The sequence below is a fragment of the Tyto alba genome, unplaced genomic scaffold (assembly GCF_018691265.1).
Source record: "Tyto alba isolate M040663 unplaced genomic scaffold, T.alba_DEE_v4.0 Super-Scaffold_22, whole genome shotgun sequence".
Classification (NCBI taxonomy): Eukaryota; Metazoa; Chordata; class Aves; order Strigiformes; family Tytonidae; genus Tyto; species Tyto alba.
The window spans coordinates 10,722,100-10,749,935 of record NW_024881296.1 but is presented as its reverse complement, the minus strand read 5'-3'; the positions used below and the strand labels follow the sequence as shown (position 1 = coordinate 10,749,935).

At 35.8% G+C, this 27,836-nt stretch overlaps 1 protein-coding gene across 15 annotated transcripts in view; it reads left to right on the top strand.

Moving 5' to 3' along the window:
* RGS7 (regulator of G protein signaling 7) overlaps positions 1-27,836 on the top strand; it is a 256,688-nt gene that overhangs the window by 131,754 nt on the left and 97,098 nt on the right. For all 15 annotated transcript variants that reach the window (XR_006165600.1, XR_006165601.1, XM_042795913.1 and 12 more), the window contains one exon: positions 18,271-18,321. Coding sequence is in view for 13 of the 15 variants with exons in the window: in XM_042795913.1 (XP_042651847.1) it covers positions 18,271-18,321 (51 nt within the window). In the remaining 2 variants the exon portion in view is untranslated. The remainder of the gene's footprint in view (positions 1-18,270; positions 18,322-27,836) is intronic.

The following is a 27,836-nucleotide window of genomic DNA, read 5'->3' as shown; positions in this document are numbered from 1 at the left end:
GAATCAAAATTTTATGGATTAGGACAGCATTTGACATCAGCATATTTAAAAATGAGCATAGAAAATGAGGACTAGTGGGTGCAAACCAGTCACTTCTGTTTTATCAACACAGGCTCTGTTTTGAGTCAAAATAAGTCAAACATTATTACTCAAAATGCTACCTTAAGAAAACAAGCCCAGAAATGTACATTTTAAAAAGAGTGATATAGTTAAGCAGCAAGACACCAGAAAACATGTGTTAGTGTGAGATAATATATAGCTCAAGGGCATTGTTACCTAGGAAGCATGCTATCTTGCAATACCAAAACATTTGGAGGGTCTTATTGTGTTTAATAAAATGGCAGCCCACCTAGAGAAAAGAATAAAGAATTAGGTATATGAGGCAGCTACAAGCAGTCCTTAGCTGAAGCATTTAAGACAGTACCTATTAACAGCAAAGCACAAAATTTATAAGAAGAAAATGAGCTATGGGAGAGCAGAACGTTAAATGAGTGCTACATAATATGAATATGTATTCCTTTGCAACACATGTTAAATTTAGATGTGTAGGTAAACAGTATTTAAGAATAATGTCCTTTAAATTGCTGTAACAGATAATGGCAGTCAGCAAAAAAAAGATATTCTATATATATAGGCTGTAATGGCAAATATAATTGCTTTGTGCTTTGTAGCACAAACACGCAAATTTAGTTGCAAACACTTTCAAGCTACTATTTGAAAGGAAGACAGCCTAACAAGCATCTTAAAATCTGTCTGCTTTAAGGAATACACAGGATAAAATATGATGGATTAAAACCAAATAGAATACTAAGATTAATAAAAAAAATGCACAAAAACCAAACCCCATTTATCTTATGACCAACCACCAGTGCAAATGATATGAAGAGTTTTCATATGAAATAAAATCAAGAATAAAGCCTGATCTGCTTAGAAGCCCTGCCTGAATTCAGCACATTACACATGGACCTTTATCTATACGTTTCCTGTATCTTGCATGGCTTTTATAAATAAATAGACTGAGGCTGATTCATTAGTAAAGAAGTACTTGCGATAGCTAGTTCAGCACTCTAAAAATCAATAACTTGTTAAAACTAAATCTTGCCCATTTGAAGTGACATGAAAATCTGCCTGTCATTCTTTAATACCATTTATTTAATATTTTGAATATAGTATTCCTCTTGTAAGTGCATCAAAATAAAAGAAAAAAAAAAAAAAGCACCTTCAGTCTTTCTAGTGTTGTCTAAGGCATATTACCATAACTTGGGGCTCATAAGTGAGACTCGGAATTAAGTTATTTGGATTTTCATCACTGACTTGGCCATTTTCTCTTTGTGGCAGCAGGCTATCTGTTCATCCCCTCCAGTCTACCACCCCCATAGCTATAAAGTAAACCATGTATTCATCAGGATAGTACTAGGGGAGTTACCATTGCTACAGTTCTTTCACATACTGTTGTGAAAATTGTAAATAAAATAAATTATTTCCTGTAATTCTTTGCTGTGTGCTTCATAAGTTTTCTATCTTTAGGAGATACACTCACTTTAAACGGTGCATCTTCTGGGACAAGCTGAGTATCATTGCCTGTTTCCCTTGCTGAAAGGCTTATCTCATCAGTGATCATTCTTCTAGCAAATTATATCCCCTGTGCCAAATATAGGTAACCAGGTAACGGGAAGCTGCTTGAGAGACATTCAGGACATCTTCCTGAACAATATGAAGATTAGAAGCGTTGTTTTGTATATCCATTTCACCTGTCAGGGGGTAGTAAAGCCGCAATCGAGGATAGAAATGTTGAGTACTGTATAGTGAAGTTTTTATCTGTGTTTGAAGTAAAATATCTCTAGATGGTTACAGTTTCAGTACAATTTTGCATGCATACTGATCTTAGAAAGAATGAAGAAATAAACTTGGGCTTCTTAAGCAACTTTGAATCACAATGTGTTTGCTGAAATGCATATGTCATAGTTCAGAAGAATTTGATACATATTTCAGTATTTTGGTCAACCACTTCCTGAAACTGTGTTGATTCAAAACTTTTGAAACATTTTTAGTGACCATAGTGGAGTTACTTTGGATATGCCCATTGTAACTAAGACAGAGAATTGTTTTATAATATTCTCTTTGGTTTTGCAGTCAATAAATAGAAATTACTTCTGAGCATAGCACTAGAATGAAAAATATACCTAAAATTAAAGCTTAAAAGGACATGAGTCAAAACTGCCAAAACACTAAATTCAATCTTACTCTTAGTTTCAAATATAATATCTTTTGGAAACTAATTTCTAGAAAGTTCCCGAATATTTTCATCCCCACTGTATGTAACTTGCTGTCTGGAAACTGATATAGCAGTTACAGTAGTTGTGATTTTACAAATACATTTACCAAATCGTATTTGCTCTATAAGATTGCAAAAAGTGTTTTTTCAAGGCTCATCCGTTTTCTTTACTACATGGTAGGAGGAGAGATGACTCATCATCAATAGAGAGGCATGATATGAGCTAAGCAGAGCTAACACTGCTATAGTTGTAGTGTTTATATTGCATGATAAGAATATCTTTGAATTTAGTTTAGGTTAAATGGAAGCAGCATGTTATTAAAGATACACAGTAGAATAAAAATTTTTACTAATTCTGATAGAGTTAATCAGTGACCCGATAACACCTTAAGAGAAAAAGGCAGATGAGATTGCCCTTTATTCTCTTTTTACTTTGTCTCTTGTGTCTAAAACTATCAATTGACTTTCCCTGAGTGCTCAGTGTAGCGGATCCTATGGCACTGTCTTCTGGTCTTGTCAGAGATGAGACCATCATAGCATAATGAAGCACATGCATCTTACTTCTGTTCAAGCCTTCTACATCCACTTAATTTAGAAGAACTATCCATGAAGAGCCTTTCTGACACTTTACGTGGCAAATCAGTTTTCTGCTGGGAAATGTTTTCACAGCCACAGTCTCATGAGGTTTTTTTTTTGACATTGTCATTATCTGGAAGTACTGAAATACTTCATTTTGGTTTTATTGTTTTATTATTATACTTCTGTTAGGAGCTGTCTTGTGATTCAGACAGATGAAGATGAAACATTATGTTTGTTTTATACTAAAAAAAGGCTTTTCCCCTGTTGAATTAAACATTTTGATAGCATTAAAGGAAACTATTTTGGAATTTTTCAGTTTGTGCACAGGTTTGATGTTTGGTGTTGAGGTTCCACTTCACAACAAAATGAAGTCTGAGAGCCTCAGAATTTGCTGCAAGGTAGAAACTCTGGTGTCTCATGAGTTCTGTTGTGATTTGTGAAGCATCCTTTTGAGGATGTGCTTTTGGCTGGGGAAGCTCAGAGAATAACGGAGAAGTTGGAAGCTATATTGAGTAACCACAGAATATGACCAACACAGAGAACTTTCATTATCCAGTTAAATTGTCACATCAGAAATACTGATTGTAGGGCCCATAGCAGAGGGACTCACTGATCCAGTGTGTCTGAATAGCAATTAGTGTAAGATACTTCCATACTAAAATTACTGAATGATCTACTGTGGAGTAGCTTCTGCCTCTGCCAGATCTTCTGCCTTCCTTGATACGTTTGGCTTGGTTATCATCATCTTTACTAAGATCAGAGTACAGCATGTTTAGGCAGCCCTAAAGGATCACATGTATGTATTTGCTTTATATCTAGCCAGGGTTACTTGTGGCTGTTTCATCTTAAGAACTTGTACTCAGAGCTGTAATTTTCCTCTATTTTCTCAGTGCACACATGTTCTTCTTTGATAAAGAAGTTGTCTATCTTTGTTAGCTCACTTGCTAAAAAGGAGAAAACCCTAGCAAGTACATCTCTCACAAAGCAAGGTAAGTGGTGATTTTAAACATGCGATAAGGAAAAATTACTGAAATGTAAAGGTGTATTGACAATGGTGGAATCTTGTCGCTTTCTTTCCTCAAGTGACAGGCATTTCTAGAAGTGTTACTTGGGCGGGGAGCCTCCTTACTATTATTAGAAAATATGGAAATCAATGTTTTAAAGTTAAATCTTTAAATCTTTTTGAATATACTCACCTAAATTAATAAGCAGTCACTTTCTATATATATAAAAAAAAATCAGTAACATATAAATATATTCCAGTAGCAATTACTTAAAACCATGGAATGTCTATGTTCCAGAAATAATGATGGTCAAAGACATACTCTTTGCAAAGCCAATGAAATATGAGAGCTAAGTGAATTGGAGATGAAGAAAGTCTTCTGACTCTTCCTGGCTGGTTTGAATTGCTTCTGAGTGTGCGCTGCATGATAAACTGTCTCTCATTCGAGCAGCATGTTTTACTATCTGTTAATGTAGCTAGTGAAAAACATCGTGCTCCCCTGAGATACTGCTGTCCTGTGAGTCTATGGAAGAAATGCTGGACCTTAAAGTACCATATTTCCTGCTGCCATACAGCCGTGCAAGCAGGGTCAGGCAGGCTAAGGGTGGACCCTCTGTTAGAGGCTGGAAAACTCTCAAGAGGCACAAAACTAATGAGTAGAAGCATTTACTAGTCAAAAAACTTTATGGAGGAGGATTCATACTGCTACAAATTGTTGCTGTGAATGCCACACAGCAGTGTGCTCCACTGAGCCTGGGAAATGCCAGCTTGGCAGCAGTAAAGGCAGCAACATGGCAGGTATGAGGAAATAGAGGAGGTTATGTGTAAGCAGGAGCCTGTATCCCTGCCCATTGGACATTATTTTTTGAAAACAGTGCTATGGCAGGCATTTATTTGTCTGTTGATATTTGACAGGAGCTCATTTCTATGCAGGGTCGAATAGAATTAGCATAACAGTAAAGAGGAGTAAAACAGCCTAGTGTATACTTAGTTTCTAAGTATAAAACTGCCTCATGCAAAGTGAAGCAGAGATTGGAAGGGGATAACCTACTTAAGTTCTCCCTCCTAGGTGGCCTACATCCATCCTCTTTTACATCAAGAAAAACTCTTACCAGTCATATTACTACTACACCCTTTCCCCTGTATTTTGAAGAGGAGAGTGGCTGTGTTCCCAGGCTATCAAGCCATGGGAAGTGATCTGCCTACTGCCGTCATCAGGCTATTTGCTAGTCTAGGCACAAGTGCTCTTTGCTGCTCTGCATCAATTTCTATCTGTCAGTTGGGTACCGGGAGAATTGTATTAATTGCTGATGCCAGATTGAACAGTGTAAAATTACTTAATGGAAAAATACTTAAAATTTTTAAATTTGGGGGCTTTATTGTCTTTTATTTCCTGTTTCAGTAGAGGGCTGCTAGCTTTATTGTTTTTAATCTGTTGGTTAGTTCATTATAGCTCTCTTCAGGATGTAAGACGATTCAGCAAGAACAGATTTTTCCTACACTCCTGCTTGTCCCTTCCATCCCAACCTTGGGACCATATTGCATTTAGACAACACAACTCCTTAGCTGACTGAGAAATCTTTGTTCTCTCCAGGGCCTCAATGCAGTTGTGTCTGCTTTCACCTTCCACTAGTAAATAGCAGTCCTGGTACTGGATACCTATTTGCTTTATATTTCTTTACTGTTCCTGCCTTTCTTTTCCCAAGAGAGGTTATACTATCCATTCCTGAGTCTGCAGTTGATGGTTAAGGAAGAAATGGTGGCCATCAACAATTTTAAATAAAATATGTACAGGTCTTGAATATTACATGGAGAGGCCAAAATACAAATAAATTTTTGTGTACAGAGGCTGGGAAGAAGCGAGGCAGAACTGGTTTGGATAGGTACATGAATGGTTGTGTATACATGTTACCTTACTGAGGGTTTTCTTACATCCTGCTATTTATTCTTACGCTGACAATGTAAACAGCAGACGCAACAGGTGCTAAAAGTAGTATTCACGTCACTGCATACTCCTAGGCAACAGTATGAACTTAATTTTTCTCTGCATCTTGTGAAAAAAGGAAAAAAATAATCAGCTACAGCCTCATCCTCACAAAGAGCTTCTGTACTCACAAGTCTAAGTTATGAAAAACACATCCTGTGTTCACAGTAAGATACCATCCGTTCTCAGCTTTTTCATCCAAATGAAATAAACCATTGAAATGTACAGTAAAATAACATGAAGAACAGAATCCAGACTCCAGGACATGTAGTATTTATTACACTAGTACATACAGGTTGATCTTTTCAAAATTCTTTTCTGTCCTCTAGCCCCCCAAATCCACAGCACAGTATGGGGAATTATCTTTACTATAGGGATAAATACAAGCCCTGTGACCTACCAAAGGTCGCATCACAGGCTAGTGGTCCAGCATTGTTCAGAATAATGTCTTTTTTGTTGTTATTCTACCTGATAATGGATGGCTGAAAATGACTCTCTCCTGCTCTCTCACACTTCCAAGTGCTTCCTGTGAGCCAGTGGATTAGTGTATCAAACAATAGCTCTGGACATAATGAATGTGAGGGTAGGAATGGGAGAGGACAGCAGGTTTTTGCAGAGGTCGCTGCTTTGTCCAGGCTCCAAGAGACTCTCCTAAAATGAAGACATTAGTGATGGCTCTATGGTCCTTGCCAGAAGCTGATGCTGATGGAAAGCAAAATATGTTGCTTTTAAGATGCATATGATTAATATGGTACCAAGTTACTTGTAAAAGCAGAAAGGGTGCTTTTGAATTCCTATAAAAATATCATAGACAAAAACCCAACACTAGCTACAGGGATGCGATTAATATCTCACAAATGCTCATGTGAATGTCCCTGAGGAAACAGAGCCAAAGGAATGAACTTGGTAAACTAAAATGTAGAGGGATTTATTTTCTCTAAGATTTACTTCTCAGTTTGCTGAGTTTACTGTGATTGGTAGGAGCATAATTTATATGATGGCTGTCATATACACTCACATATATGAGCATATGCCATACTTCAGTTTGAAATTTTAGACAGAAATACGGTACTTATTATGGATGGTATGATTACATTTATTTTAAACCCAAGAGCTGTTGATTGCATATTAAAATGGTAGTTCATGTTTTTTAAATTTTTGATAAATCTCCACTGATGGATAAATCATGTTAGAGAATTTCAGTTGTCAGCATAACTTACATTTCAATGAATCTTTGGGAATTACCCTCAAGAGCTAATAGATTTTGCCTTTATTGTGACAAAGTGCTTGAGGTATATATGTAAAGAACTACCATGAGAACCACCATGAGATTTTTATGTCTTTGAGAACAGACCCAGTCATATCTGCTTCAGACAGTCATGCATCACAATTATTGACATTTAGAATAAATTAATTCATAATCTCTGAATAGCGATGAAAGACTGAAAATGAAAACTATGCTGAATTTGGTGGAAGTATCGAGTTGGAGCAAAGATCAGTTTTATTTCTAGCACTGTTCATTCCATGTTGTATGATGTGATTTTTATTATGCTGAGCAATTGAACATAATAAAGTCTTGAAACAATCCCATATTTTGGTAAAAGCTGAGTAGGATTAGATTTTCAGTCAGACTAATGCTCCAAAGTATAGGTACTTACAATTTGAATAACTTCATTTCTTTTCCTTTTTGAAAATGTAGCCCTGCAGCAAATCTTTGAAGTGTAAACTCTAAGACATAGCAGTATTAAAATAATCATGGATCTGGAGGAAATAGAACAAAAACATCCAGCACAGCTTAATCAAAAATAGAAATTCATTTGAACTTTCTGTGGTCTATTGAATATTAAAACATTTCATATTTCAAATAGAAAAAAAGAAGCCTTGAGCAAAGTTCTCATCATAGTCAATGACATTTCTGGTGTAACACTTGAATATTAGGATTAAGGATGAAAGTTTCTACTCAGCTTCAGCAAACTTTCTTGTATCTTATATTTTATATTTATTTCTATTAGCTGAAAAATAGCTTGTCTGTGCTGGAGGCCGTTGAACAGCAGGACTCATGTGTTGAAAAATAAAAGCACTGAAAACCCCAGATGACTAGTTTGGCCAAGCAAGTATTTTTATTCTGTAGTTCCTTATTTTCATGATTTTATAATGAAATTCGTGCCTCAGGTCTTTCTGTTACAGCCTGTGCACCCATGCTGGGTGGTATCTCTGAAGATAAGTATTTTGTGCAAATGCCATGTTGTAGAATTTCTTTTATTGAGGTGAGGTTTCCCGTTGTAGATGTTTCTGTAGCTGTGAGAATGGCTGACTAATGAGTAAATTTCTGGGGAACTTCTGGGTTCTTTATATCCAATCCTTCAACTTTTATCAGGAGTTTCTGCAAAGCATCACATTATGCTGTTGTACTTAGCATCACTAAATCTTTCTGAACGATGTATTTAAGTCAAAATAACCAAATTAAATAGCTTGGGTTATTCAGGAAATCTGTGATGATCAAAAGGGTTTTTTTGGACATCAGCTTTCAAAGTCTTAAGCATAAAGAACAGTAAGAACATGAGTCACTGAAAGCGTGTTTTGAAATAGCAGTGGTGGAAAAACCCATGTTCAAGCCAGCCATACGAATTAACTATTATTATGTAGGAACGCTTTGTGAGGAAGGAAACACATCGACATTGTTGCTGGGCAAATGTGAAAACTGTAAGTCACTGTGTCTCCACTGACTTTATTCCTGGAGTCAAAATCACAAGACAAGTCATATATCATTTATATATTTGTTCCTGTTACCCCGAATTAGGACTTCAGGATTTTCCCCTGTGAAAATCCTTTGTGAATGTGAAGTACTTACCAAAAATTACATTGCTGCCTCACTTCCTTCCATTGCCATCTGTGTGTGGGTGTCTTTGGGGGGCAGTATGGCAAGAATTAGCAGAACCATTTCGGAAGGAAAATATCATATTTCTTAGAGATACTGAAGTGGAAATATGAAAAAAATACAGAATTGCTTGAAGCAATAGCACGGTGAAGACTTTCATAAAGCCTTTTTGTTGAACTTGGAGGCTGTTTGTTTTTACATGCTATTTTCAAACTGCTGATGTAAAAAAATAAGAACGTAAAACTGTTTATTGTGGCAGAGATAATCTCAGGCAGTTTTTACTGTGTGGCAAAGATTATCAAAGTGCAACTTACAGACACTTACTCATGTGTATGAGAGAACACATTTGACTAATAGCGGTATGCATTTTTTTAAAAAACTAAGAGGATAGAAGCTGCAGTATGTGATGATAATGCTATGGAAAGTTAATAAGGTTGCTTTGGATAATGCCACAGCTACTTGGATGAATACTTTTTTCTAGCTTGGCTTTCTTTTCAAGACAGTGTAATTGTGAAACCTGCAGAGACAGTGTAAGTAGTATCTCCAGCTAGATACAATGTGTATTTGTATGTGTTCTTAAAAAAAGCCTAAATTAAATTATGTGGTTTTATATTTTAAGCAGGTATAAAGTAATTGACATTTATGCAAATCTTAAAATTAGATGACTTTACTAGGTGTTGATGCATAAATTGTATAGTTAAGAAGGGGCATAAAATTATTTCCAGTGATTGCTCCTACCTACAAACAGTGCATGAAATAATGTTGCCTGCTCCCCTCTGACTTCACCTCAACACCATTTCTGCTTGGTAGCCCTTTAGCTCTGGGATCTGGATCACCTGTCCATGTTCCCCTGGAATACTTTAGCACATGGTCCCAGTATAGTTCTAGCACAAGCTTATTATTTTTACTTCTTCAGAGGAAGTAAACCATTCAAATGCCTTCATTTAGAAATTTCAGCCACTGCTAGATTACTGAAAAAAGCTCCATTTCAGTAATTGCACACAAATACATAAGATAAAGGCAAACCCCCCCTCTGTCTTGGTGATGTTTTCCCCTGAGGAGCCCTCCGTCATGAAACTAACAATAAATTGTTAATCTGAAACTTGCTTGCTCATTAAGAAAGGTGATCAGTGAAATTCTGTGGTTTTTCCTCAGCAGTGAACTCAAAAAAAAATTGTGCTTATCAATCTACCTGCTTTCTATACCAAGTTGTCAGCAAGATACAGTGAAACATCTAGTGGACTTAAAAAGAAAGCTAGATGCACTCTTTATGGAAAGTGGCAAATTTGTCCCTCAAAAATTTGTTGTCAGTTTTCCTGAAGTAATCTTGGATGAATTTTCAGTTCAAGGTAGTTAGGCAACAGTGGTGTTACTGTTGTCCTTTTACATGTTCTTTCAGGAGCTGGAGAACAAACTTGAGGTAGGAATCACATACCCATTTTCTTCTCGGCTTTTCTCAAGGGAGGCTGCTCTCATGTTCGTACGCCGTGGTGTTCTGCACCAGGATGCCCTTGTCCATGCTGGACTTTCCATAAACCAGCCTTCAGTGCAGTAGGGAGGGGACTCCAGGTGCTCAACTCCCCACACAGGTGTCCTATTGGGTAGCAAATCATTTACTTTCTCCTGTTATCTCCAAAACTATATAACACAAAAGCATTACAGATCCAGCAAAAGGAATTAAAAGGGGCCCTGACCAGAATGCCTAAAGACTGGGGTGGAGGTACTCAGGTTCAAATGCCTGAAACCGCTTGTGTCTGAGCAGAACTTTTGACTAAGTTGCTTCATACTTTACAGAGTATAGTCAGCAGGCAGGAGAGACTTACGTGAAGTTTCTCATTCTTTGTATGTAAGTTACATTGTCACTTAGAGGGACAGAAGAAACTGTTCCTCACATTGTTGGCTAGGCACTCACCTACAAGGTGGGCCATCAGTATTGCAGAACAGTTTCATTCCTTATTGATTTACACGGTACACACTTATGTTGGGAAGAGCACAAATATGCTTGGTGTTCAAAGGGTTCCTGCTCTTCACTCGGAGGTGGGTCCAGAACTTTTCTGAGGATGGGATTTAGCTCAGGAGTTCCCAAAGACAATGAGGGGAGGAGAACTGCTGAATTCTTTGCTATTTCTCTCTTAATAGTACCCAGGCGTGTTTGCATGTGCTTGAAGGGTGAAGAGAGGAATTGATTGAGAGGAGAAGAAGAATGGGTCATAATGATGAGGAAGAGTGAAAGTCTCTTAGTTTCTAATCTTCTTCTATCATTATTTAAGATTTCTGATTGACAGGAGAACAAGTAGGTCTCACTGCTAAGCCTCCTGGGCTCTTTGCTCATCTCAGACTTTAGAAGTTTTGCTTGGAGTATGTATGAAGTGAGATTTTTGGGTTTTTTGTTGGTTTTGTTTGTTTGTTTGTTTTGTTTTGTTTTTTTCCTATTTGGAGATGAAGATTTTTCATAAATGAAATTTGTTCAGGGCGATCTTACGGTATTCAGAATTCTACAATATTTCATGGGGTTTTTTTTCCCCCCACAAATTCTTTTTACATAGAATTAGTTGTACAGTTTTGTTGTCAGGGAAATGTACAAAATAGTCTTTTCTTTATCCAGGTCACTTGAACACTGATATTTTATTATAGTCAAACAAGATCACATGGGTTTACATCATTTTGAAGAAAAGCATAAAATTTTCTTTGCAATAGAAAGGCTGCACTGGGTTTTCATACCACTTAGTTTTTCTAAACAGCATCACTCTTGTCTTGCAAATTTTTAGTATGAAGAAATGTTCTTCAGCAAGATGCTAAGTTCTAGTGCTTATTATGACAGCCTTGGGATTACAGAGGTCCCATCTGTGGTTACTGGTATATTGCCAATTATGCATAGTGTCATCTGTAAAACAGTCACTTGTGGCTGTTAGAGATCTAAGTAGAGGATGTCTTCTGAGAAGCTTTAGAGATAAGTGTTGCTGGAATGAAGCAGCAGTTCCTTTTGCTGTAGAAGACAGAGACCAGTATGGATTGGCATTTTCAGGATAAAGAGTGGACACAGATACACAGCCATGATTAATTACCCTTTTAGTCTTTATGAATGAGATTTCTGTTCTGAAGCTTGGTTATGGGACAGGCTGTGACTACAGAATTTGCATTACTTGAATTTATTGGTCAGCACTGTTGAGTGATTTCATATAGGTATGGAAGTGGAAGAGATTTTTCACATCCTGTATTAGCTCTTTCACAACATGAAAGTAGATGAATTTTCTTCTCTGAAGCAGAGATTCAGTAATTTAACAATACCAAGCAACACACTGTTCCTCACAGGGTTATGCTAGCCAGAAGTATGGATCCTTTCTGCCCTTCTAGGCCTTGAGTATTTTTGAAGATTGCTTACAGCGTAGAATGAAAGGATCCAACTCAAAAGCAGTAGGATGATTCATCTGAGGGTTTTATTTCTGCAAACTCCTGTGTCCATCTTCACTTGAAAACAACAACAACAAATATATATTGCAGCTTGTATTGGTTTAAAATTAGAAAACTGTAATTACTTTTGTGCTTCAGTAGTTTCATTAAAATATATCTCTGTACAATTTGTATTATTCAGAAGAGATTTTAAAATCTACAACTGTGTACAAGCTTCCTTGAGTTGTCAAGGAACTCAAGCAAATATGTGGTCCATCTCCATTTGTAATAAGTCAAAAGTTTATGAATTTATTTTCATCAATAATTTTAAAAAGCAAGTGGCAGAAATAAGTGTGAGAAAGTTGAGATGTGAATTTCCTTAATCAAACTGCATTTTTAAAAGAAAGACATCATTGATGAAAGTCAACACATTTAAATATTAAAGGTCAGTAGGTTAAATATGTAAATGCAATCAGCAATGTATTCAAATTATCACGGTTTCAGCTCTGTTGCTGCTCATGATAAACAGTGATAACAGATTAGGTCTATAAATTTGTCTGATAATAATCCAAAAGAATAAAGAAAAGAAAAAGAAAACTGTTAAATCAAAATACAAGGTGGAAAGCACTTAAATTAGTATGAAATAAATCAAAATTTATTTACACAGCTTCTCTGTGTCATTTCCCTTACCTCCCCTTTTTATCATCTACACATTTGTTACCAGCTCACTTTTGAAACTAAGAATTGGGCAATCAAAGCACCTTTGAATATGTTTGCTGTTGGACTGAAATCCAATGCAGTTTAGTACTGAGTAGAGCCATAATTTATGGGGAAATAGCTCCTTGTTCCTCCTGGCAGTACTGCAACCCCAGCCTCAGAGGGGAGTTCTCACACTCCTCTATCCTTTACCTCTCTGTGCACAGCACTATCAAGTGATGCAAATGTTCTCTTTGCTCAGCTATAATAGACAAAGGGGAAAAATAGACTGAATAATGCAGCATGGATCCAAACATGGTTTTCCATAAGTATGCCAAAAGATAATATAGCCATTTCTTTTCTTCCCCCCGCCTTTCTACCCTCAAATACGTGGTACTTGATTTCTTTCAGATGTATGCATGCATAATTTATACACAAACTATGCTACTCATAGAAAGAAAAGAAATTGTAAAATATCCATGCTGATATAGTAGAGTGACAACATATGCTATGGTTTGTGACTGTGAAATTTAGAGAGAATGTTGATCATCTTGTCCTGTTCACCAGTGAAAGTCCTTTCTTGCAGAGTCCAACTCTCTGTTAGAGAGCAATTCTTGCGAGAAAACAGCTAGCGCTGAGAACCTGACAGGCCACTGGCCTTAACAGTCTCCCTGCTCATCTGATCCAGTTTCTTTTTTTCCAATATCTGAATCAGTGGTGAGAAATGAAATTGCACATTATATTTTTTTCAGACACTCATGAACAAGGATTTTGAAGTGTGTACCAGTAACTAAACTTAGTTTCCTGATATATTGCCACGAAGTAGTGTGACAAAGCAGTGGTGTGGAAGATGGAAGTCAAAATGGCACAGTTCCCACCTCTCCCAGTGGAAAAAACAAAACAAAACAAAACAAAAACAAAAACAAATCCCCAAAAAAACCCCAAAAAACAATGGAAATGCAGTGCTCTTTCCTTACTTACTAACAATCTTGTCTTAAATTTAGCAACTGGTACTGTCTAGAGTAATGCTTATTAAGTTTTCCTTACTGTGAGTTGCCCTACATAAAATTCTCCAGGTTCTCAAGACCTGGAGGTGATGAAGTGCTGAAGGTGACCCAGCTGACCAAGGGGCTCCCTCGAGCTCCTTTCAGCAAACAAGCATCCACTCAACTGGCCAGTTTCCTGGCTTTCATGGCACAGGACAAATGTCATGATGGTTATGTCACTTTTGAGAGTTCAGGTGGCAAAAGTATTGATGAAGATAGAGTGTTTGCTGGATGGTCAACAGCAAAACCCTCTCCCTTGATATCAGTAACACAGGGGCACTTCCTGTGTCCCTGTCTCTCTTCATCATCTGTAAATACTCTGAGGTCTACAAGAAAAAAAAAAAAATGGATTTTAGTTACTAAACCAAAATATTAGCAGTAAAAGAGTATTTTTTTGCAAGGATGAACATGTCTCCTTTTGAAATATGAAATCACTGAGTTAGGTTTCTCAGTGATCTCATGGTTTATGATTCAGTTTAATAAAATATACTTTCTTCCAACTTGAATCTTCTTCAGATGAAATGTTTTTGAATTTTTAAGAGCATTTTGAATTTTTATTTTCTTTTGCAGAACTACTATTATATCTTTTTGTTATCAGATCAAGGCTTACATGGCTCATTGCTATTTTTGGATCATTTAATTTAAAATTAATCACTTGTGGAGTTTTCAGCAAGTACATTTTGCAAAGAACATGCTCGAGTCTTTTTTGCTTGTATATGAATGTAGACAGTTTTGCCTCTTTCTTTAAAGAAGTCAAAAGTCATATTTTTCGACTTGAGTAAGATTTTGTGCATTTTATTGCCTTTATCTGGATAGGTGCTGGCATTTAAGGAATCTTGCTGTTGGCTCTCAGGCTCTGAGTCCAAAAATAACATTTTTTTGAATGTTTTCTGCTTGCACTCACCGTGTCCAGTTTTATTTGCTATAGAAATTGGCATGACAAATGAGAGTGCTTCTGAGATTTCAAAATTCAGTTGGCAATTTGACTTCAGTCTTCTGCAGCTTGCAGATCTAATAGCCAGCTTGCCTTTTAGCTGCCTTCTGGAAGTGAGGTAGGGAAACTTGGAGAACTTAGCTTGAGAATCTACTTTGAAAATGTTATTACTGGGACTTTTTTATCACACATTACCAGTGACTGGCACATTAAACAGTATACAAAAGCTGAGTATCTTTCTGACATGGCAAACATTTTCTATTTTGGATTGCTGAAGTTTTCCTTTTCAGGAGAGTCCAATGCCAAGGTAGTGGCTTCCACAGAATTTGTACCATATAACTAGCTTGTCTTTTTGATAGATTCCTGCTGATAAGACAGATTCTGATTTGAAGGTGGAAGATGTTTTTTTCCTATAAGTATTAGTTCTTGTTTACAAATAATGAAGTCTGTAATCATTTTCATCCTAATTATTGGATCATAATTCCTGTAGAAGTGAAGTGTGGTGTATGAAAGATGACATGAATTTACTGGTCCACCAGATTTTCAAAGCTAGGACTCAAAAGAAATATTGTTTTCCTGTAAAACATTCAGTTCTTTTTGTTGCCTTGTTCTTTTCCTGTGCTAAGAAATTATAGTAATGGTTTTGCTTTTAGAAATATATTTGCATAAGTAATAAACATTAGAAAATGGAGCAGGAATGATTTAATGATATAATTTTGTTGATTAGACGTTAAAAGTAGCAGCTAAAAAAACGCACAGCAAGCTGTACAAGATAATACTTCTATTATTTTTTTTAGGACTAGAGCTGGCCACAAGGTCTCCCAAAAGAATATGAATTGATAAATTTCTCACTTGTTATATGACAAATTACTTGCAGCTTTGTTTTACTTGAATAGCCTTCACACTAGAAGGAGAGTGTTCATGTTAATATTTGTTCATCTGGGCTTTTGTCATTGAAGTCATGCAGCTGAAATCATCGGAGTATTCGAATATGATAGTTGGCTTAAACTGCTGTTCAGGCTTTTGGGTACCAGGGGAATGGCTTCAGTGTAGAGTGTGAATAGAGCAGTAATGATCTTTCAGAATCAGATGATGCAGTTGTCAAGAAATCTCATTTCCCACTATTATTTATAATAAGCCAGAAGACAGTGTAACATATGGAGGTGAAATTTCTGATGTGTAGACCATGTATGCAAATGTGATGCCACGAGCTGAGGACTGTGAGGAATATGGTGTGTTGCTGTAGGAGAGCTTGCAAAAGAGGTAAAGCGGAAAGAAGTATTTGAAGGTGAGATTAAAAGAATAGGAAATTTCTTCCCATGCGGTACCTGAGATTTGAAGAAAGCCAAAGAATCGGTAATCAAAAATGTCATGTTGCTTTTTTAATTATTTTTTGTCTCTGACCTTTGAAGATTTAGGGAAATATTTAAGGCTGACTGACCTCTCTAGTCAGCTGACATAAAAATATAGCTAGGCTTGGAATTGTGTAATTGGAATCTAGGAAGTTTCATCTTATACTAACCTAAAATTCTTCCTTCAGTGTCAGGCTGATTAAGTTCATATGTATAAATAAAAGACAGAGATTGTAGTTATAAAAATGCATAAAAATATAATATTTTGAGATAGTAATATGTCTGAAACATTTTGTACACATTCAACAATATGCAAAGGTAAATTGCATCATTTAAGGAATAATTCTGTGTAAATGCTATGTGAAATGGTGCCACTGAAGTTTAATATCTGTCAAAATTTAGATATGTAACGTCATAATGAAAATCTCTGCTCTGCACGTGGTTGTAAAATCTCCATGGTTTTCATTGCTATGTAATGAATTTAATAATGCATACACATATGAAAAGTTGAAAAGTTATGATACAATCAACTATGCTTTGTAAAATACACGATAAAGCAATTCACCAAGTGTAATAAAATAAAAGTTACAAAATTATATTATTTAAAATTAAGAAATTAAGGAGAAACAAATCTTCTTTCTTCTCTGAGATGCTTTTTTCAAATATCATATTTGTTGCCTTAAGAAGATCAAGGGAAATTACGCACTGTGGGAAGTACAGGAAGAAATCTGAATCTAGCGAGTGACAGGGGAAATACCTTCCACATTCTAATGTTATGTATTTTTTTCCATTAATGAGATTTTATTATTTTTATTTGTTTTATATTTGTGTAGATTGTGTAGATTTTTATTCTATTTTTAAAATTGAAGGTTTATAATAGAGTTATGTTATTATGTCTGCTGAGAATTGGATGAACAACAAATGTTGTTCTAGAAGGAAGTATGTTACACGTCTCTCTATTACATTGCTTATCTGAGCTGGAGGCATGATGCAACCATCATGACACATGGAGAACATGCATATAACCCCCCCTCAGTATTTCAGTATATTTTCCCCTTAAGCCAATTTCGTTATTTAAAGTTACTTTAATCGGGAATGTGTTTGTCTTACTGTCTGCACAACTGCTTCATAATTTATTTTGTACTTCATGCTCACAGTGGGTGAAGTCCAACTGTAGCTTTCAGTCTGAAAACCAAGATGGACTTCAGCTTGTGACTGGCACATGGAGTGCAAACTGTGATAGGAAGCACATGGCCAAGAGGAACAGTGGGGGTTAGGAATCAGGAGGTGGGGTTGGAAGGATACTCAGTTTGAAAGACAGCAGGGAATCTGGTATCAAAGGTGTTAAGAAGTGAGCTATAACATAAGACCTTAAAATAAGGACAGGAAATTAAATAGAAAGAAATGGATAGGCAGTAAATTAAGGGATACAGAAGAAGAAGAGAGACCGGAGTGGTAGGAAAAGAGCTTTAGCAGCAGGCAAAAATTAATTATGTCAAGAGGTAAGCCACAAGACAGAGTTTGAAACAATGGTAGTTGATGTTTAGGTAATAGAATATGCTTTTACTGGTAGCCAGTGGAATGGGTTGAAAGTCACTACAGCAGAAGTGATAAAGATAATAAAATCAGAAGGCAAAGTTGAACACAAACTGCAGCTTGTAAGAGGAGCTCATAATGCCGTGTTTTGGTCCCAAGGAAGTTTTGGAGCCTCCAGCGTGGCCTGCAGCATATACTCCACATATTGCATAATCACAGTGTGTGTTGCATTTACATTTTCTAGGCTTCATTTGTAAACTAATTTGGAAGGTGGGGAAAACTTAGTATTAACAAAGTGTTTGTTTTTCTATGTAAATTTTGCAGTAATGTAATTCTTGAAATGCAGTCTATCCTCCTATCTTTAATGCGCTTCTATTACATTTTATGAGTCTTGAACTAAAGGAAGAAGTGAGTGAGTGGTATGTTTCTTTGCTAAAAGAAAACTAAAAAAAAAAAAAAAAGGTGTAATTTTTTCTAGACAAACTGAGCAAATATTGTAGATCTCTTTTACACAGCAGAATATTAATTGTCCCAGAGAACTGAAGGTTAAGAAAAGAAAACTTACTAATCTAAAAATGCCTGTTGTTTTGTTTCTAGGTTCAGACATTGTCCAATGGCTAACGAAGAACTTATCTATAGAAGACCCAGGTAATTTCTCTTTTTCATGCCTGAAAATTCTAGTTTGTCTTTTTTAATGACTGGACCTGACTTTGTCTTCTGTTGCAGTGAGGGGTGGCCAGGCAGCATTTGACCAGTGTAATTTCAATAGCAAAACAGACAGCATCAAACCTTAGGAATCTTTGCTAAGAATCTGAGGATTTAGGTTTTCCATTTTATTGGAGCAGGTACCTGGAAACAAGTTTATGGCCAAGAATTAAAATGATAGCTGATTTAATTAGTAGAAAATGAGTTTAAGTTCTAGTCTATAAGGAATATTCACAGTGTCATGCAAAATAGCTCATTAAACACCTGCTGTTTTCTTAGCAGAATTCTTCAATATATAAAAAATAAATGAAATTAATGAAATACGCTCTTGCACCTTTACTGAGAGTTGCATTTCTACTCTTAAGTTTGCCACTTTTATAGAATTTTAAATGGAAAGTGAACTGTAAATAAAATCAATGTGGCAAGGAAGAACATTTCATTGCTTGATCAGTTGGGTTGGAACATGGAATAAGCTTTGGTTCCAAGCTCTGCCACAGGTTTCTTGTGCACCCAGCAGTAAATGCAGTTTGGTGCATATCTGACACTTATTTCCCTGATTTACAGGAATCTTGTTACATGACCTGAAATCTTCCAGAAAGGAATGATTTCTAGTAGAAAATGCTGAATGGCAGAAATAAAATAGTCTGTGGAAGTTCCTATTATCTTTTGGTTAGGGGAATGATAGTTTTCCTTCTTTAAAGCATGATCAAAATTACTTATTTTTCCTCTCTACATTTCAGACTTTTGAGAATGGAATTTATGTTTTATTTTGGGTTTGCTTTTTTTTAAAAAAAATTATTATTATTTAAAAATGTGGGGGTTTTGTCACATTAGAAATGAAAGTAAGATTGTTGTGGAATTCCAGCAAAAAGTAAAATCACTGTGTTTAAAATTGTAACTTGAATAATGAAGGACTATTTTAAATACATAGTTTGATATTTGGAAGTAGCCAGTTCAGAACTTAATCGATATGTTACATGAAAGAGTTCACTAATTGCTTCCAGTTTTATGTAACTTCACACAGTGTCATGTTTGCTTCCTGAAGATAGAGTGGAGGTTGCAAGAGACCTATGTGTGATACTGTATTTCCCAGTTGTCAGTTACAGAACACTCACCTATTTATCTGTTTGAATGATTGCCATTCTGTGTTTATTTGATATAGTAGCTTAACCTTTATTTTTCAAACAAAAACTGTAATACTGGGGTAGGCTGTCATTCAGATTATCAGGTTGTTGTGAAATTTGGAATAGAAGAAACCTTAAACTAAATGGAAAACATGGTTTGCTATGTTGCTATCCAATAAAATTAAACAAGCACACAAACTACTAACATATGTAACCAGAACACCACAGTAAGTTAATTTAAACTGGGTTTTATCCTCTCAGATTGCATGGGTGGAAAAAACTATCCACAATCGCAAAAATGTCTTACACATGTCGGTCCTAGTCCAAGGTCAGCTATCTGGATCTGGCTAGATGCAAATCTCCAGAAAGCCAGTTGCCCTAAATGATGCCTTTGGGTAATGCTCAGAATTGCCAGATAGCAGTGAACCTGACAGATGATGAGCAAGAGCTATTTACATGACAGAACTTACAAAAATATTCTGTTTTGTAAAATCTCTTAAGTGTGTGACTTTTTGTTTGAGTTCTAAAGAAGACAATCTAGAATTTCCTGTGGAAAAGCCATTTCTTTGAACGGTTGTCACCATAATTTGGATTTCCAGTATCTTCTGTCCACTTTTCACCAGTGTGTCAGGGTTTTACTATGGTTGTCTTTCAAAACTCCTGCATAGGGTCCAGTTACTAAGCTCTTGTGAAGGTATGCAATTTTGTGATCCCAAAATAAGTAATGCCTGTGTTTGCACTGAAAGTTATCATCTCCGTCTGATTCTGATATCAGCAACATACCTGTAAGAGCAACATAAAGTAGACCTTGGTTCACATATTCTAAGAGTATATTCTACTCTGTCCAGAAAAAATTGACTATTTGCACACGTAATCTACCAGTGCTGTGGGCTACTTGTTCAAGCAAGGCATGCAAATTGTGATTTAAGGAGTAAGTAGACAGTTAGAATCACAGAATCTTGGAACAGCCCAGGTTAGAAGGAACCTCAAAAGAGCATTTGGTCCAACCTTTTGTGGGAAAGGGAGCCTAGATTAGATTATTTAGCACCGTGTCCAGTCGCATCATGAACACCTCCAGTGATGGGGACTCCACCTTGTCCCTGGGGACTTTGTTCCAGAGATTGATTGTTCTCACCGTAAAAAATTTATTTCTTTTATCAAGATGGACACCCTCCCTGTGCAACTTGTACCCCTGTCCTCTCTGTGTGGCTCCTTGTGAAGAGAGCCTCCGTCTTCTTTGTAGTACTGGAAAACTGTGATGAGGTCCCCCCTGAGCCTTCTTTTCCCCAAGGTGAAAACACCTAACTGTCAGTCAACTTGTTCTTTAGTAAAACAAAGAACTAGTAAGAAGGAAGTGACACTACCGTACATTTATTTTTTTTTTAAAAAAAGGTCACGTTTTGTAGTGTCATTTTTTTCCTTTGTTTTGCATAGGGAATACAACTCCTGTAACATTTAAATGGGAATGAAGAAGACTGCTTTATGGATAGTGGGAAAACAAAAGGCAGGATAAGGTCTGGCAGCAACAATGCTTTCACTGTTTTAATAAATATAAAGCTATTATCTAGAAACAGAAATTTGAGGTAAAAAATAGATACAAATATAAATTGCCAGTCAAAAAAACTTTGCACATTTTTCATAAATGGAAAATAATTTTCTGTGGAAGATTTGAAAGATTTTGGCTTGCTGCAGTAAATCTATCAAGAAAATAAACTGGAGATGATGGGTGGATTCTGCTAAATTATACCAGATTTGAAGTTATTTCAGTGGAGCAGAGTAGAACTTGTGCCCAGAATAGCTGTGTGCAATGTACAGTTGCTGTTACATTGTTTGCTTTTCAATATGTACTTAAAAAGTGTTTGTCTTTCAGCCTACAACTCATCTGTAAAATTTTAAGGAACAGAAACTATCGAAGTTATTTTTAATGTGGAAGTTTAATTCAGTCATAAAAATAAGTCTGATCTCAACCCGAAAAGAAGCAATTAACTGAGTTTACAGAATTGTAAGGGCTTGTGGTTTGGCACTTAGGCATGTGTTTGTTGAATTGACCATTACAGGGTAAGTGCTGACTCTTCACTGATGGTGCCAATTACTCTTAATGCGGAAAATCTACTCTGTTTTTCTACATTGTGTTTTTCTTTTTTAAAGTGATAATTAGTGCTGCGAAATGTGCCAGACTGACCACACTAAAGTTCTTTTAATCCTTAGGGGGAAAATATAGGAAAAAAAATGGTAAATGAGCTGATTTAAAGGTGTCATCTGGAATAGCTGAGAGAGAAATTCTGTACTTGGTTCTTTCACTGATTTCGTCGGTTCCCTTTGAGCAGATGCTTGATTTCTCTATTCCCTAGTATTCTGACATGCTAATGGTAAATCATGCTGTTGTCTCTTTAAGGAGAAAAAACAGTGTCAGTTTTCAAGTATTTTCATGATGAAATGTGTGTTTTTCTCAAACACGCATTTCATCCGTAAGTTAGCCCATGAAGAATTTCTAACTAGGTGTCTCAGAAAGAGCCTTTAAGAGTTGGTAACATGTTTAGCACAGTAGCACATCTGTATGTATTTCTTCCATTTTTCCCTCCCTTGATTTGAAGTAAATTCGCTCTCCAACAGCTGCTGTATTACTAATGACCTTGATAATACACGGTGCTTGCTCTAAAGAGTTGGAGGAAAAATATTAGGGTTTTTATTTGAGTTTATGAAAGTGTACTTGAAAAATTGGTCAGCTCTAAGTTATTTCTGCCCCTTTCCCCATGCATATGCAGTAAGGTAGCAGCAAAGAGCAGGAATGAGATGAGATGTTCTAAACGATTGCCATTTGGGAGACAGCACCAGACAGCTGCAAGTGAAGGGGAGGTTTTTCCAGAGTTTGCCAATGGAGAAAAAAACCTCTTATGAAAAGGAAGAAAGAAGGGAATGCAAAAGGTCATGCTTATGTTTGCAGTCTTTGTATTAATCAAAACTTGTTGAAATACAGAAGGAGTAGAATGCATCCCATTTATCAGCTTAACCAAGAAAAAAAAAAAAAAGCTGATAAAAGTAATTTACACTGCCTGCACACATACCATAATCTTCATACTAGGAAGGCCAAGACACTTGCTTTTTTCAGATGCCTAACAGAAACTTGGGCACATTTTGTTCGATGGGGCAAACCTCATGAACTTTTGTCAGGTCTAGAGTAAATAACTTTCTAGCTTTCTTCTACTGGGTGAATTTGATCTGAAGTCATCAGGTCCTGTAACATTTAAATGGAATAATGACTTGAATTTCAGATGACCAGAAAGAAAGTAAAACTCAAATCCTGCTTGGGAATAGAAGATGTCAAATTTACAGACGCTGCTTTAGTACCAGTAGTATTAATGTTGTGATACTCAAACATTGTAAAAGTGTATGGGTCAGTTTTCCTTTAGTTATGTGTAGCACGGATTACACTTACCTCTGTGCAGCAATCAATCGGTGAGCTTTTAGCTACTGCTGTAGTTTCAGGACTGCAGTGGTAAATGTTCACGTGCAGAGGTTATTTTATTTGTCCAAAGCCTTTAGACGGATTTTGGAAATGGTGAACAGAGGTGTATTGCCTGTAATTCAGTTGTGATGGGATAAATCGTATTTAATGGATTTCATTTTTTTCCACTGAAGCTTTTTCCAGTTTGGTATAATCTGTTACCTTGTGTAGACTACATGTGTTAAGAGCATCTCCCAAGAGCACAGAGAGCAGCAGGGCCAGCCTGGAGTGAGCTTTCACTCTACATTTGTGCCAGTACTGTTTGAGCAGCCTTACTCTTGAAGGTGACTAGCATGTTCCTAGGTTGGCCAGTTTATTTTTTCACTTATGGATAGGTGGTAGGCTACATTAGTGCTTGTTTCCAATTTCCTTTCAAGGAGCAGTCATTTCTTCTGATATGTTTAGTAGTGTGGAAGCTGGTTAAAAATAAACAGTTTTTTACACTTGCAGGGAAGAAATGGAGTTTGTGACTGGTAGAGATGCAGAGTCCTTTCTTAACATAGGCAGATAGGTCTTCCTTTACAATCACTTCCTTTACATAGATAAGTCAAACTATCACAACCTGTTTCATCATACTAAGTAAATGTCTAAGTAAAATTCCTCCTCCCTGGTTCCCTTAGGGTGGTATTGTTTTACAAGATACCATATAAAATAGTCTATGTTTTTTAACATAGTAATTAGTACACCATGCTTGTAGATAGCAGGATTTATGTGTAATACAACACTGTAAACTCTGAAAATCCCTTTAGAAACCAATAAATAAACAATGAAAGATACTATCTTAGGATGTCTATCAGTATAATTGGTTTTATCAGCCAGGTATAAAATAGGTCCAGTCTAGAGACCCAATCCTATTTATCATTAAAGTAATTTTATAAACTTTTGAATTACCTATAAAGTATTCATAAATTGTATCTGTTTAACTTATAAATGAATGTCTGTATTGGAGTAATGGGTAAAGATCACAAGTATGGAATTTGCCACCTTCTAGCATAATTTGCTGTATAATGGTAAGAACAAAATGATACTACTGCTATCGGTATGACAAAATATATATACGTGTTCTGTTACATTGTTTCTGTGACCAACCTTTTTGCTGTTTTCAATAGCGTACTAATTCAAAATAGATCTCTTTTGGTTCTAATTAGGCTTTGAACAACCTGTTCTAGTGGAAGGTGTCCCTGCCCATGGTAGCAGGGTTAGAACTGGATGATTTTTAAGGTCCTTTCCAACACAAACCATTCTATGATTCAGCTATAATGTGTGTGTCATACATATTGCTTATATAGAACAGAATTCTATTGATGTTTGCTTTTGTTTAAAAACAAACCTTCAACTGTGTTTTTAAATCTTTTTCTTAATACCAGCCCTGATTCCATGGTGATGTCTTCAAAACTATTTTTTTTTAATTAGAAATAATTCATGCCTTTAATATTAAAGTCTCCAAATTCTACTGAGAATTATTTTCAGTAGTAAGTGTAATACCTTCACATAACATCCACTCCTTCCTCCTTTGTTTTAATCATTAAAGGTGAAATTCTAACCCTGCAGAAGGCTGGAGGTTTTCTCATTAACTCCAAAAGAAATAAGATTTAACTAGATGCCTTTAAAAATAGGATTAGGTGTAACATGGCCTTTAAGCTATATCTCAGACTAAAATCCGAAAGCTAGTTTATAAAAAGTATCTGATACCCAGTTAACTCCACCACTCACTCAACCCGGGACAAAAATTGAAACAAACCATCAGTCAGCATTTCCTTCAGAATTCGGTATGCAGTATGGGCTTTATTTCACTCATGTCTTTGAGAGTCTTACTGAGTGAAGAGTCAGAAAGAAGTAGAACACAAGATACTGATTAGGAAAATAAGTCTGAAGAAACCTACTCAGATAAAAGGTTAATGCTAAAACTATCACCAGATCCGGATAATAAGAGCTGAAAAATCAGTAAGCATTAGTTTCAAGTAATTTTATTGGAAAGAACTTCAGATGCTCTGTTGCACCAGTTGAAGGAAGGTATTTCATCCTTTATGTCACAGAACAAATTAGGCTATAGGAAATCTAAATTACACAATTGAAAAGTTTCCCTGTGAAGGTACCTGGAAGTACACAGCTTCATCATACAGCTATATATAAGGCGAGCTGTTCGAAACTGATACTAGCTTCTCCACAATGATTTGTAAAGTCTGAAAAGCTTTATAATCAGTTTTTAGAATCAAATCCCAAATTGGGATTTTTTTGTTCCTTAGTTTTCACTGAAAATTCTCCTCATTGTTCTTCTAAGAAACTGATGTTTCTAAACTGGGTACCTCCTTCCAGGTGTTGTACCAATATCTTTTCCTTGGTGCCATCACTCAGAATATGGAACCAGTATCTCAGTATAAGACAGATGTCTGTAAGGCCAATATTAACTCCCTACTGATGCATCAGAATTTCAGAATAGCTGGTTTCAGATATCAAATTCAGCTGATTCAAAAAGTTATCCATTCCCCATCTTGTCTGCTTGCATTGTAACTCTTCATGCTAGTAGCTGCCACTTTTTGATTACTCAGCATGGTCAGAGACTAATGTTGCTGTCTTTCTTATTAACAATAAAAGATATATTTATTGACTTAACTTAGCTAGGGACAAAGGTACAACTAAGGAATCATAGAAAAGATGTACTCTTTTAAGTAGAACTCTGATACCTTTAGAGATAAAGCTAATTAATTGCATAAATTAAATTATAATGACCTTCCTAATAAAATATTTGATCTCATTTTTACTGAAGTTACTAGGAATTTTTGTGCTTTTTTTACTGTTTGACAGCCTCCTTCTGAACCTTTGGGATCATACCAAGTTTTGGAGGTTTAAGAGGAAGAACATTTACTAATTCCCAATTCATACTGGCATAATTAATTAAAAGCAGCTAAATAATTATCTAGGGACTTCATTAGCTTTCTGCTTCCTTGTTTCTGAGAGAACTGTGTTATATAGTAATGGAAAGTGCAAGTAGGTGGAAGTGAGATTTTAAATCTCGACAACTTAATTGAATAAAAGAAGTTGAAATACTATTTCATCTTGCCAGCAGCTGCTGCAGCTATTTATAGTCAACTAAACAAAAATGTTTTGATATTTATGTGTTGTATGTAGTGTTTGATGACTGGAAGGTTAATGTAAGGCCTTCCCTTGATTTCTCTTGATTTTGTTACTAATTGTCCTTAAAAGGATTTTAATTTTTCCCATAGTACATGTAGAGGAATACTACTGTCCACACAGGAGCATAGTGATGGTTCAAGATTAATTAAACTTCTGGGTGCTCTTGTTAACTATACAAAGGACATTGCTTGCCATTTCATCTTGGGAAAATTAATATTTCCTAGGCATTCTTTCCTTTTTCACCCCCTTCACCTTTTTTCTCCTCTGTCTTCTCCTCTCTCCATGGTTCATTCACCAGTTTCACTGCATAGAATATCCTATCTGGTTCTCATTTGCTTCCAGTTGCTGATTGGATTTAATTCACAGGTTCTTCTCCTTTCAGATGTTCTCACTCTAATGTCTCTCCTTTCTTCTAACTTCACTGGTTGCATTCAGTCACCTACTCAAATTTCTCAGTTTTTTAGGATTTTTGCTGTTTTTGTGTAGCAGGGTGGGTGACGAGACATGTCTACTGTGTGGTTTTGTAGCTGCAAGACCTCATTTGGCTTCAAAACACTTGGATCTACGAAGTATAAAATATTTAGTGACAATAGAATATAATTTTATAGGTGCTAAAAAATTACAGCTCTCACTAAAGTTGAAGCTCAAATTAGTTAAAAAAAAAAAAAAAAAAATCCGAACCATAAAAAGACTCTATTCACTTCAGTTAGGCATGCAGAAATTATAACAAGTAATTTACATTTGTTATTGAAAGCTTGATTCTTAATTACTGTCTACTTTATAGTAATACCTTAGGAAAGGTAACCTGGAAAACTTAACCTCTTAATAGCTTTTAGGCTTATTAGAAAGGTTATGATGAACTATAATTGTGGAATATTTGAATCTTGAAATTGTGGAATTATTTACGTCTTCAAATATAATCACTAATATGAAATAAAGCAGAAATATAATAAGCAACTACTATATCATAATATCTGTGGGATAAATAAAGTTTAAATGCTTTGGTTAAGGACTTTCAGAGAAATAATAAATGGTTGATTTTATTATTTATAAGTAAAAACTGTTATTTCCTGAGGTACCTTCATATATTTGAGGATATTTTCAAGTAGGCTGGTTTGAGGAAGTCAGGGATGGGGATTTACAGTTTCACAGCTAAACCTGACATGAATATTGGTATTAGTGACCACCACTATAACTGCGTGATAAAATTAAATGTACTGACAACTATCTAGACAGTTTGCACTGTAAATTCCCAGGGGTTTAAAGTTCAAGTTAATAAACTTTTGCAAATATATGCTCTGAACTGTTTGAAGCAGATGAAAACTTATGCCTGCAGGAAATAGATCAGAAGTAATTCAACTATCCAAAATAACTTTTGCCATAGTAGTGATGGCTGACTGAGGATAAGTTAGAACTGAAAAGATGTATTTAAGTTTCTGCACATTACATTGAGTAGATAATCTGACATTTTAAAACTATGTCCAGGAAGAGCAGTTAACCAATAAATGTATTGTGATTTCAAATTTAATATTGAAAAAGACTCTGAACACTGAGGGCATTTAAGCATAATAGTGGTTGTGGGGTTTTTTTGTTTGTTTTTAATCAGCAAGCCAAAATTCTTCCGTACAGAAGAAAAAGCATAGGTGGCAATGCAAATTAGTTTATATCCAATGCATTCTCCAAAATACTAGAAA